The following is a 12,505-nucleotide window of genomic DNA, read 5'->3' on the forward strand; positions in this document are numbered from 1 at the left end:
GTTGATGAGCAGCGGTGAGTTTACCTGCCCAGGTGGGGGTGACGAGTGTCTCAAATGTCCCAGCAGCCTTGGACCCTGGAGCTCATGCGCCTAAAGGGATTTCCCCGGCGCACAGCCACACGCCCTTACTGCCCCCCTGGGGGCCACGGTGACCTGCGGTCTCCAGCAGAAAGGCTAAACAGCAAGCTTGCATCTTGTCGGGATTAAAAAAGTTTTCATAGGAATTTTGCCAACCTGTTCTTGCCACTTGTTGCCACACAGACACGTGACTCATGTTTGGCAAATGGGCTGCAGATCTTAGGGTGACTTATTTAGGAACAGTGGACAGTAGCCTTGCTTTAATACTAGTATTTTCTCAAGCGGAATGAAGGAGAAAACCATTGGCCTGGTGATCCAGGATCTGTCCAGCAGCCACTCCGCCTCATGCTGAGGGGTGCGGTGTGGCGTGTCCCCCAGGCCTGGGCATCACCCAGCACAGTGGTAAAGGCTGTGGCTGTGGGGGGCTGATCCCTGTGGGTTTTCATCCCGGCTCAGCCACTGTCTGCTGTGTGACCTTGGGCAAGTGGCCTGGCCTCTCTGAGACTCTGAGACTCTCTTTCCTCCTCTGTGAAGTGGGAAGAAGGATGGTTCTGCTAAAATAAGTTTAGGTTTATTGAGCAATTCATGAATCGGGCCGCATCCCATTCAGAGAGTAGAGGGGAGCTCCCCGAGGGGGTGGAAAGGGGGAGCTCACAGATGGCAAACGTGGAAGCAAGCAAGGAAATGTTCTGATTGGCTGACGTTAAGTTTCCATTTTACACAGTGGGGGGGTGTTTCCAAGTGGGGAGCAGGTACACACTGGTTAGTGTGGCATGCTTGTCCCTTTGGTTGAGCTCTCTCTGCTGGACCATTACTGCTTTATCACCAGCTGTTTACCTGCAACCCTGTAGGCTGCCTTCCACTCGCTCAGAAAGCCCTGCAGGTCAACTGGTTCTGTCTTCTGGAAAACCCTTTCTCGGACAGGGGTCCCCCCCGCCTGGCCCAGTACAGCGGCCATTTCATTGATGAGCAGTTCTCACCCTTCTGCTCTCCTGGGGGTGACGTGGGGCTCAGCCAGGGGCAGCTGTTCTAAGTGTCTCGGGGTCACAGAGCCCCCTGATGGAGGCCAGGCCAGGCTGGACGCCCCTGACCTGCCTTCCTTGCTCTGTGTCCCTCAGTGCAACGTCCCCGAAGGAGGGCTGGTCCCCAAGTCCCTCTACCTGCCGGAGGAGGAGCAAGAGCACGCAGAGCAGCCAGGGCAGTGGGCGGACACCTACCAGTCGGCCAGCGTGCTCCGGGGGGCCCCCCACGAGGTGCCGGGGCTCGGGCCTGGGAGGGGCCCAGAAGCAGAGCCTGAAGCGAGGATTCCTGTGCAAGTGATTTGTTGAGGGAAAGTCTCAGGAGGAGCCCGAGAGGAGGGACAGGGGCCGGGGCAGGGTGGCTGCAGAGAGACGGCTCCTGTGGACATCTAGCCTCAGCCTGATCCCACCCGAGGAGGCTCTGGGGAGTGACCAGCCCCACGGCCCTGCCTTGAAGCTGGGGAGCAGGGTTTGGACCCTCTTGTCACTCAGGCATTGGCTGTGGGCCGCCCCCAGGGGAATTTCAGAGAGAGGGGGTTCCCCCTGCTCAGAGCAGTCCCCTGGAGCCTCAGCAGCCTGAGCTCACAGCGGCAGGGGAGTGGCTCCCATGCCGTCTTCCCCATCCCCACTCTCCCCATCTTGGGTGGGATGTAGAGGGTGAGAAAGACACCCACTGGTCTGGACCCTCGGACCTTGCTTGTCTCCGTGCAGGTCGCCGTGGGGATTCTGGAAGGAGAGTCCGTCATCACCTGGGACTTCGACATCCTGCAAGGGGACGCGGTGTTCAGCCTGTACCACACCAGGCGGGCGCTCCCGCTGGGCGTCCAGGAGCCCAGGGCCAGGGCCGGGGGGCAGCTGACGGACAGAGGCTGGGTCCTGGGCGTGGACTACAGCCGCGTGCAGGCGCCCCTGGTCTGCCGGGCGGGAGACAGCATCCAGGTTCTTGCTCTCTTGTTCATTTTTCTTTCGTTACACATTACCGAGCGTTCACTGAGTGCACAGGCCTCCGTCTGAGAATTGGGAACCCCGAGGGGTGTCTGCCCTAATGTCTCAGAGCTGCTGTACCAAGGAATCACAAGCTGGGGGGCTTCGAACCACAGAAATATATTGTCTGGCAGATCTGGAGGCTGGAGTTGGAAATCAAGGTTTCGGTACCACCAGGCTCCCCAGAAGGTTCTGGGAAGACGCCTTCCGGGCCTCTCCCAGCTGTCCTTGGCGTCCCTCGGCTTGAGGATGCACCGCTCCTCCTTCCTTACAGGGCCCACTCCTTGCATCCCTATTCTGTGGTTCCTTTCTCTTATGGGGACCCCAGTCGTTGGATTTAGGGCTCATCCTTAACTTGGTGACATCTGCAGAGACCCTATTTCCAAATAAGGTCCCATTCTGAGGTTGCGGGTGGAGGTGAATTTGGGGAACATGATTCGACCCCTGCGGAGGTTACGAGGATTCACGAGTTAAAATGTGCCTGGTGCACGGCCGCCCTGGGGAAGTGTCCAGGACCCTGTCAGGAACTGTTCAGGGGAGTGGGGCTGGCGTTGTGGGTGTGTTCGGAGGGTGGGGGGATTGTCAGGAGGGATTTCCTGAGGAAGAGGCACTGCCCTGAGTCCTGAGAGATGCAGGAGGAGTCTTCTGGAACCTTCTTATTCAGAGAGCAGGGACAAGTGTGCTGTGGGGTGCTGGGGGAGAATAACTTGAATGTGGGGGAGCAGAGATCCACCTCCTGGGCTATGACATCATTCGGGAGTTAAAGGATTCCGGCCATTGTAAGGCCCAGGGTCACCTCCAGGTGGGCACAAACAGGTCTTAGGACGTGTCCTTCAAGTCAGTCACAGATCTCCCGAGAGACAGAACCAGCAGGTTACAGATATGTGTATACACGTGTGTGTGCACGTGCGTGTGTAAGCATCTATGTGCATATGCCTGTATGTATATGCACACACATATATTTTTAAAGAGATTTATTTATTTTAAGGAGTTGGCTCCCACAATGGTGGGGCCTAGCAGATCTGCCATCTGTGGGGCAGGCTGGAAACCCAGGCAGGAGCGGATGTAGTCTTCAGTCTGAGATTTGCAGGGCAGGCTGGCAGGCTGGAAATTCAGGTAGGATTTTTTCTTCTCTCGAACTTCCGGGTTTTGCTCTTAGGGCCTCCCACGGATTGGATGGGGCGCCCCTACATTATTGAGGGTGATCTCCTTCACTCGAAGTTGACTGACTGTAGGTGCTGACCGCATCTACAAGACACCAACATCCTAGACTAGACGTGGACCCCCCGAGAGGGAGCTGCCGGGGGTGGTCGTGGTGGGGTACGGCAATAAGATACTTCAGAGGATGAGGCTGAGGTGCTTTGGCTGCATCCTCCTGGGGGCCCTGACTTGGGCTGGGCCCTGGGATGTGACAACCGAGTGGAGAACTGAGGGACAGAGATGGATCCTCGGAAGCCGAGTGGGAGAAGGACTGAGGGGCTGCCCAGCCTGGCCCCTGTCCTGCTCTGCAGCAGGGCTGCCCCGGCCAGGCCCCAGATGTGGGGGACAGGAAGGGATTTAGACCCAGGAGCAGGGGTCTGGCCTCAGTTTGTGATACCCATTACCTGGTGGAGCTGTGAGGAGGCAGGGGCTGAGGAGGGCCCCTCCTGTGGCCACTCCTAGGTGGGGCTTCTTGATAACTTTGAAAATGGGAGTTTCCTGGGCCCTATTTCCCCTGGACTTGGGAGAGTCCATGCCCCCAGGCTGGGGGTCCCCTTGCTCAGGGCCTGTGTGATTTTGTGGCTCCTCTTTAAACCTCTGCTTCCTCTGGGCAGCAGCTCAAGGCCATGTTGGCCTCATTGTTCGGCTTCTGGTGTCCCACGTGCCCCCTGTTCTGTCCCTGACTTGGGATCCGGACTCTCCTAAGACAGGACATGTCCGCCCTGCCCCTGGCCATCTGTCTGAGGGTCTTGGCCCATCCTTGTGTCTCTGAGGAGAACAGCCACCCCCTTGAGCCCTGTTCTGGGCTGCAAATGCTGATGGCAGGGGGGCAAATGTGTTCGGATGTGAGGTTTGAGTTCTCTGCACGTGGAGGAGCAGTGGGAAAGCGCCATATGGAAGAGGGACCTACAGGGCGGCCAGGGTTTGGAAGATGGTGACAGAAGATGAGGTTCCAGGTGGCGCAGCAAGTGCAAAGTTGAAGCAGGGGGTGGGTGAGCGGGCTCAGGTGCAGAGTGTGCGCCGGAAGTGTCAGGAAGTTACCTGGATGGGCAGGACGTGCTAGGGCCCTGCGGCCAGCAGGCTGATGGGAGTCAGTGCTCTTCCGGGTACAGACCCAGGGCCCTGGGACCCCAGACTCAGACGGCTGTCAAAGATGCAGGTGGCCAGGCCCCACGCCAGGTGGACTAAACCGAATTCCTGGGCACAGGGTGGAGGGTCTGCCTCCCGCCTCCTCCCCTTCCCCAGTGATTTCTGATTCACACTCAAGTTTCAGAACAGACACAATTGAGAAATTGTAGATCTGGAAACAGAACTCTGACGTGTAACCTGAGCGTGAGCCACCCCTGCTGGCCCCTCACGTTCACCAGTGCTTGCAGGTTAGACATCACCCCATTCCTCTGAGCCACACAGAAGGCCAGGTCCACAAGACCGGCCAGTGCAGAGGATGTTCCTGAAGGTTCCGCGGGGGAGAGGAGCAGAGGCCTGTCTTACAGATCACCATCCCCACCCCCATTTAACATCTCACTCCGATCTCAGAGCTGCTCTTTTTATAACTTCCTCTTCCTTTCTCCTGGCTCCTCAAACTCTAACCACCAGCCAGCGCCCTCTCCAAATCCCCTCAGCTTGCAAATCCGGTTCAGCAAAACAAAAGTCCAACAAAATCCGGGGGTCTGGCCAACTCTCAGCTACCAGGGGTGTGGAGATGATTGTGTGGGGGTGTGGGGGTTGGGGGTGGAGTGTGGCTCTGGACATCCTCTGAAGGAAGACTTGGCCAGAGCCAGAAGCCTGTGAAGGCCTGAGAGGCTCCTGAGGCTCAGGGCGCGGCTCCTTGTTTCAGGGCTCCCACGTGGCCCGGTGGCCCGGCGTCTACCTGCTCCAGTGGCAGCTGCTCGCCCCCCCTGGCAGCGTGGCCTGCAGCCTCCCCGGCGTCGATGACGTCCTGACGGCCCTTCACAGCCCCGGCCCCAAGTGCAAGCTTCTGTACTACTGTGAGGTCCTGGCGTCTGAGGACTTCAGGTAGGAGGGGCCCCGGGACCCCCTCTGGGCCAGGCGGCCCCCAGCCTGCACTCACGAGCACCCCTTCCGGACCGCTGCTGGGATGTCCTGATGTCCGCCCCCTACCCTGGGCCTGCTGTGCCAACTTTCCCAGGGCTGGGCCCCAGCTGCGGTACTGTCAAAACTCCCCAGTGATTCCCATGAGTCCCTCAGCGGGAGAAAGCGGGGGGTCGGGGGGTCAGGGAGTCAGGGTGGGGACACCAGGCCCCAGACTGCTTCGGAAGCAGAACTTCCCCTTCCACGAGAACCTGCACGGAAGCCCATCGTAGCACCCCAATTAGTCCATCACAGTTTCCTGGGGCTTCCATAACTAATTACCACAAACCAGGTTACTCAGAAAAAACACAGGAATTTACTTTCTCGCAGTTTAGGAGGCCAGAGATGGGAAATGGGGGTGTTGGCAGGGCTGGTTCCTTCTGGAGGCTCCAGGGGAGAATCCGTCTGTGCCCCGAGCTTCTGATGGCTCCTGGCTCTCCTTGGTTCCCTTGGCTTGTGGCTGCATCACTCCGGTCCCTGCTTTCACCTCCACGTGGCCTTCTGTGTGTGTACCTGTGGCTTCTCCTTTCTCTTTCTGATGAGGACACTCTCATCTTAGTCAACTATGACCTCACCTTGATCCTAACCTTAATCTCACCTGCAAAGACCCTACTTGCCAAATTTCACTTCCCAAATTTCCTTTTTCACAGTCTGAGGTTCCAGGTGGACCTGAATTTGGGGGTGGGGGAGAAGGGGTACACTGCAACCCAGTGCAGAGCCTCTAGAAAGGTGGATTCCGGCAAAGAGGCCTGGAGCAGCTTCTCCCCCATTTGGCCCTCCTACCTGGACCTCCCCTCACTCCTAGATGCCCACAGAGCAGGTCTGGAATGCTTCTAGAACAGTGCTCTGGAACAGTGCCTCACGGACAACTCGCCCCCAGTGTTGGTGTTGGGGGGATGGGGAAGTGTCATGGCTAAGATGCTGCAGCATGGCCTGATTGCTGTGTCACCTCCCTGAGCCTTGGGCACCCCTCTGTTATACGGGGATCATGGGAGCCCCTGCCCAGTGGGGATGTCATGAGGCTGAATGGTGGTGCAGCCCCAAAAGCAGAAATGAAGCAGCAAGTCTGGAGACGGGGCTGGCTGGCACCCCCGAGGGGCAGGCCCTTTCTTCAAGACTTAGAGTTTTATCTTTAAAAACGGAATGTGCTTTCACCTTCCATGTCCATGACGTAGCTGTGTTCGTTTTCGTCTGCAGATAATTCTTTAAATTCTCTACTGTGGAGTAAAATGGAGGTTCCGGCAGATGTCCCATTTGGACACGGTGTGGCTGCTGGCTGCATGGAGCGATTTAAACTTAGCAGTTAGAATTAAATACAAGTAAAAGTTCAGTTCCTCGGCCGCCCTGGCCACATTTCAAGCACTCAGTAGCCACACGTGGCTAGGGGCTGCTGTGCTGGATGGCGCAGGCGTGGAATACATTGCAGAAAGTTCCACAGGACGTGCTACTCGCACGTCGGGAGCAGGAGCTAACTAGACCAAGCGGGGAGGCAGGGAATGCTTTGGGCAGCAGGGACAGCACGTGCAAAGGCCCTGAGGGGAGCTGAAAGGCACCCGTGAGACTCGACTACACTCTGCCGGGGTGGGGGGTGAAGTGGGAGATGGGGGCCGGGAGCCCCCCAGGCTCTGGAGGGCCTTCTGGGCCAGGTTTGGTCCCCAGGTCAGTGAGAGCCCCTGAAGGGCAGAGGGGGGCTCCGTGTGGTGGGAGGGGCTTAGGGAAAGGGCTGGAGCTTCATTTCTCCTCATCCTTCCCTCACTTTTCCCTCTGCACTTGACCTGGAGCCCTGGGCGGTTACCAGCTTTGTGGAATGAGCCCTGGGACCTCATTTGCAGCATCAACAGCTTTCGTGACGCTGCGTCTCAGCCCCAGGGCCATGCCACCGCCTCTCTCCTCCCCAGGGGCTCCATGTCCAGCCTTGAATCCTGCACCAGCGGCTTCTCCCAGCTCAGTGCAGCCACCTCCTCCTCCTCCTCCAGCCAGTCCCACAGCAGCTCTCTCGTCTCCAGATAGCCGGGACAGCGCCCTGTGGGGCAGCCCACTCACTTCCTGTGTCCAGAAGTGCCCAGGACCAAAAGGCAGTTTGTCACGGAGCCTGGCACCACATGCGTCTAGACACTGCCAACATTGGGGCTGTCTGGAGCCAACAGCAATGCCCCAGCTCCGGGGCCTGTGTGCGACTCTGGGAGCACAAGTGACAGAACCATCTCATCCAGGCTTCATGTAAAGAGAAGCCCAGGGTCCACCTGACCTTCAGGTTGCCCTGGACCGAGGGGTTCCGTGTCTCCAGGACTCGGCCCTGCCCTCTCCCTCTTGCTCTGCTTTCCTTGGGGTCGGCTTTCCCCATGCCCGGGGACCCCATGGCCCTAGGCTCCCCTACCTCCCTGAGAAGAGGACCCATCTCCCCAGTAAGGTCCAAGTGTCACCCCACAATCAAATCTCATCAGTTTGGTTGTGTACCAGCCAATTCCTGAACCAGCCGCTGTTGCCGAGATAACGAAAAGAGCAGACTGGCATTGCAGGGTCATGTGCCCAATCTGGACCAATCTTTGGGACCAGGGGGATGCAGGGATTGGCCAGCTCGAATCACGGACACGTCACTGGGCTGTGCAGTGATTGGCCAGCCTGGATCATGTGCACACACCGGGAGCCAATCAAATGGACCAAAAAGGGCAAGAGGAGGAGCCCCAGGGAATACAGGGCTCCCCTGCAGAAAGAGGAGGATGGGTTGCCAGTGGGCAATGGGTATTCACGGTGGCATCTGCTTCTGTAGACAACGCCTGGGTCCCAAGGTACCAGGGGTGGGCAGCCATAGGAGTCTCGGGCTCTGCTCCCTGTGTATTAAAAAGCCATTTTCCCAGTGCTGCCTGGGAAGGCCTGACCCTGCCCACCCCTGCCCTGAGGAAAGGGGGAAAGCCCAGGGTTACCTGCAACTTCCAGGCAGCAATGAGGTGATTAGGGCTGTCTGTTCTCCACCTGAGGCCCCTCTCTCCTGGGCAGCTGTTTAATGGTGACTTTTTCTGGTTGGAAGTCACAGGAACCAACGACCCCCCAGTGACTTAAACTGAAAAGGTAACCATTGCCTGGTGCCTGCAGCTGGTCAGTAGGGGCTTGCTTCAGTCAGGCTGGTGCAATGGACATCGGGACCCTCCTGCAGGTGACAGCTGGGACTTCACTGTCACTGTCCTGGAGCAGATCTGAGCCCCCAGAACTGGCTCCGACATTGACCACAATTTCCTTGAGTCCACAGATGGGAGAGTCTCGGTCTCCTTGGGGCCTGAGGTCATTTTCTCCTTCCTCTTCTGGGATCCTAAAAGGGCAACGGGTCAGAGGTCACCAGCTGGCAGCCCGCAGTCTGATCTGCCTGCCTTTAGTTTGATTTTTCTGCCTATGGAGTGATTTTAAAATTTTTACTTAAAAGTCAGGATTTCTGGCTTCTCTTAGGCTTTTGGGTATGTTGGCAAAATGGGGCTGTGGTTACTGCATAGAGACAACCAACCAGCTGCGCCCCCTGGGATGGAGCCACCCCAGCCCCATCCCTCCCTATGGACTCCCACCCAGCCCACATCAACAATCCCATTATCTGCCTGCAAAGAACCTCACTGAAATGGCTCTGGAGGCAGCCTGGGAGCTGGGAGCCCCAGTATTACTGTTGCCTCTTAGCTGTGCTTAGAGTTGGGGGGTCCTCTGTTGCCCACATCCGGAGCCACGGGGCCTGGTCCAAGGGGTGGGTTTACAGCCAGGCATCATCACCTTAACCCAGCGTGGCCTCCCGGGGCAAGAAGAGTGAGGACGTCCCTACCCTCCTCCACCCAAAATGCAGCACAGAGGGAAAGGGCCATTCTTTTTCAGAGAGTCTTATCCAGTTTCCTGTTGACTCTCTGTGCTTCTCAGGTACACAACAAAATGCCCAACTCTGCACCCTGCAGCCAGATACCTGTGCACGTGCACGTGTGTGCACACCAGAGAAGGACAGAGACTGGTGGGAGAGACCTCCAAACCAGTTGCTCCCATGCCACAAGGCATTTATCACAGAGAGCAATTTGCGATATTTTAAATGACCTGTAGATGAATGTCTAACTTGTCTCCAAAATGTAGGTGTTATCCTAGAAGTATTGCCCAAGTGCTGTCAGCTCTCTCTGGAATCCGGTGGGATACCCAGACGTCTCCCCCACTCCATCCAGGTGGGGAGGCAGAGGCAGCAAGGGCTGGGGCTGGCCTTGCATTCTCCTGTGGCCCAGGTTGGAGTGGACATTGGAAGGAATCGTGTTAACAGCAGTAGGGACTCGGCGGTCACCTGTAATCAGAATCCAAGGCGGAGACGAGAGGCGGGTCTTGTTGCATTCATTGTCAAGGGCCAGGGCCCAGGGAAGGAGGGAGAAACCTTCCCTTCACTTGGGATTAAATTGGCTTTTGAGAAGTGGGGAAATTGCTGTGTTTGGAATTCAGTTCCGTGATTTTCCCTGGGTCTGCCAGTTCCAGAGAGGAGGGTTGGCCATCATCAGTCCACCCTTAACAACAGGAATGAGAGCCTCAGGCCCGCTCGGCTCTCCTCTTAGGGGCTCTCTGGAGAAACCCAGCTCACACCAGCTTAAGCAAAAAATGGAATTCACTGGCTCCTGTAACTGGGAAGGCTGAGGGTGGGCTTGCTTCAGGTATGGCTGGATCCAGGAGCCCTGTGTCATCAGAACTCGCTTTCTCATCCTCTCAGCCTCACCCAGGACTCTTGCCTCTGCATCTGTTTGCAAGTTGGCCTTGTTCTCTCCTCCACCTGGTGGCTGCCAGCAGCCCCAAGCCCTACAACCAAATGGTTCACAATCTCAAAGGCAGAGAGAGGCTCTCTCCTTTGGACTGTCTTGGCCCGGGGTCTAGGGGTTCTGTGATGGCTTTCCCTCCAGAAGTGACAGTGGACACTGTCCCCTAGTGGACAAGGGGAGCTGGGCCATAAAACCAGTAGATGCCCATCAGATGCCTGATCTACGCTGGAGGTGTCTGGGACTCCATTGAAGCATCATCAAATGGCCAGTCCTCTTGCCTTGGGGAGGCTTGGAATTAAAATTCACAAAAGGGGCTGCCAAGCTTTGGGCTTTCAGATTTTCCCAGCCCTGCGGGGTGGAAGCTCCTTGGATTGGGCTTCTTTCTCCATCTTGTCCATTCCTCTATTATGGCTGGGACAGAAGCAGTCTGCTAGCCATAGCCCCCTGCCCAGGCAACGTGATGTTTAGAAGCCTGGGTCTTGAATTTAGACAGACAGGGTGGGGCTCAAACCCCACTTTCCTTTCACTGGCTGTGTAACTTCAGGCAAGTGACTCAACCTTTCTGTGCCTCAGTTTCCTCATCTGTAAAATGGGGATAGCAGTGCCTACCTCACTGGGTTGTAGTGGGACTGAGATCATGGCTATAACATCCTTAGTGGTTACAACACCTGGCACACAGGAAGCACTCGATAAATGCCAGCGGTTATTCTGATTATTTAATGCTTCTCATCCAAAGATTCCAGCTCCTTCCAAGGATGCCCATCAGTGCTTCCCGTGGGACAGAAAGGCTCAGAGCGCTACGTGGATCCAGGGGAAAGTGGTCTCGAGTCAGATTTTCTGTTTTTGAAACTGCTTGTGTGTCCTGGGCAAATCCACTAACCAGGAAGGGCGAATTCTGAGTGGCATTTCCCTCAATCAGTTAGAGAACATCTTCTCGACAGAATGAAAGAAGGGGGATTTGAGATTTTTTTCCAGGCTGCACTCTCTGGCATTTTTCCCCCCTGTACAGTTAACTGTTCAGTGAGAACTGCATACTTCTTTTCAACAAAGTCTGTTGCATCCTGTAAAACAGTTTGTTTTCCTGAACATTTGTTCCAACCGAACGCATTAAATATTTTAGATTTGGATATACATCTATTGTCTACTTCCTGAAACCCTGGATTTCCCTGGACTAAAGAATTTGGTAGCTGCCTTTTATGAGTGGAGAATTCTCAACAGGAGTGCTATCGCCCCCAAGGGGCCGGAAATTGGTTCTGGGGAGTGGAAAATTCTTAGTCTTTTTATGTATAAATCACAGATGCGCATACAGAACACAGACAGACAGACACAGAGTAGATCAACAGCATCACATTTCATGATGGGGGGAGCAACTGGGAAGAAAAAAGCCAAAAAGTTTCCTTGAGTGGGGAGAGGGTTGATAGTGGGAAAAAAGGCTGAGCAGCATGGCTCTAGAGTAGGCTGTTCATTGCAATCGCCCCTCAAATAGTGCCCTGACCGCTGTGATTTCCCGTGATCCCAGGTGTCGCCGGGAGCCGTGTCCCCTGAACAGAAGCCGCCCTCAGCATCCTTCCCCGAGTGGCACGGTCAGCCTCGTCGGAATTGTTTGGGCCCTTGCACAAAATGCAGGTCCCTGGGGCCCACTGGGTGCTGCCGATTGGGAATCCTGGGGATGGGTTTCTGGAATCTTCTTTCCAGGTGTCCAGGTGAAGGTGAAGTCTCTGTGATCCATCTTTCCCTGCCTTTTGATGTGCCGTCTCCTGAGGTTTTAGCAAACCCAAGAGCGGGGTCTCTGAGGACAGAGTCCTGACGTCAGAGGGTGCGAAGGCCCCGTCCTGGGGCCGCCTGTACTTCCAGGGAGCACTTGGGCACTGGGCTGAATGGAGGGCTGGGGGGCAGGTGCTGGCTGCGTGACTCGGAGCTGCAAGCCTGGCACTGCCACTTGGGTGAGGATTGGGGGTGCAGGTCCTTTGCATGAAGGTGTGGGGCCGCCCGTCTACACGTTTCTGACCCAGCGCTGCCCGGCACGTCTGCTTCCCTCCACTGCACTCATTCCGAGAGCAAGCAGTTCCCAAGAACCAGCCAGCCCGCTTGGGGGTTGTTTGGAGGGTTATTGAGAAGGAGCAGTCCCATCGGAGGAAGACGGAGTCCCCTGGGGCCGGCGGGAGGTGGCATCTGAGCCACAGGTCACGGCTGATGTCTGTCTCGGTCACCAGCGCCTCCTGCGAGGCCTCCAGGGAATGGGCCCAGAGAGGGCAAAACACGCCCAGGGCTCCCGTCGGGCCCAGAACCGCCTCTGGGAGCAATTCTTGCCCCGGGGCCACGGACTGGGTCCAAGGCAGCCCTCTGCGGCCTCTGCAGAGGAGGGTCTCAGGGCAGTGG

The 12,505-nt window shown here is 56.7% G+C and overlaps 1 protein-coding gene across 4 annotated transcripts in view; it reads left to right on the forward strand.

Moving 5' to 3' along the window:
- Positions 1 to 11,259, forward strand: part of SEC14L5 (SEC14 like lipid binding 5) — a 39,766-nt gene extending 28,507 nt beyond the window's left edge. For 3 of the 4 annotated variants that reach the window (XM_037814017.1, XM_037814015.1, XM_037814016.1), the window contains exons 13-16: positions 1,197 to 1,331; positions 1,809 to 2,036; positions 5,119 to 5,297; positions 7,271 to 11,259. In XM_037814017.1, coding sequence (XP_037669945.1) covers positions 1,197 to 1,331; positions 1,809 to 2,036; positions 5,119 to 5,297; positions 7,271 to 7,382 — 654 coding nt within the window. In that variant the 3' untranslated portion in view covers positions 7,383 to 11,259. Of the gene's footprint in view, positions 1 to 1,196; positions 1,332 to 1,808; positions 2,037 to 5,118; positions 5,298 to 6,569; positions 6,937 to 7,270 lie in introns of those variants that run through there. The other variant, XM_037814018.1, reaches the window with a different exon arrangement.
- The last annotated feature ends 1,246 nt before the right edge of the window (positions 11,260 to 12,505 follow it).

This window comes from Choloepus didactylus, chromosome 21, assembly GCF_015220235.1.
Source record: "Choloepus didactylus isolate mChoDid1 chromosome 21, mChoDid1.pri, whole genome shotgun sequence".
NCBI classification, from domain to species: domain Eukaryota; kingdom Metazoa; phylum Chordata; class Mammalia; order Pilosa; family Megalonychidae; genus Choloepus; species Choloepus didactylus.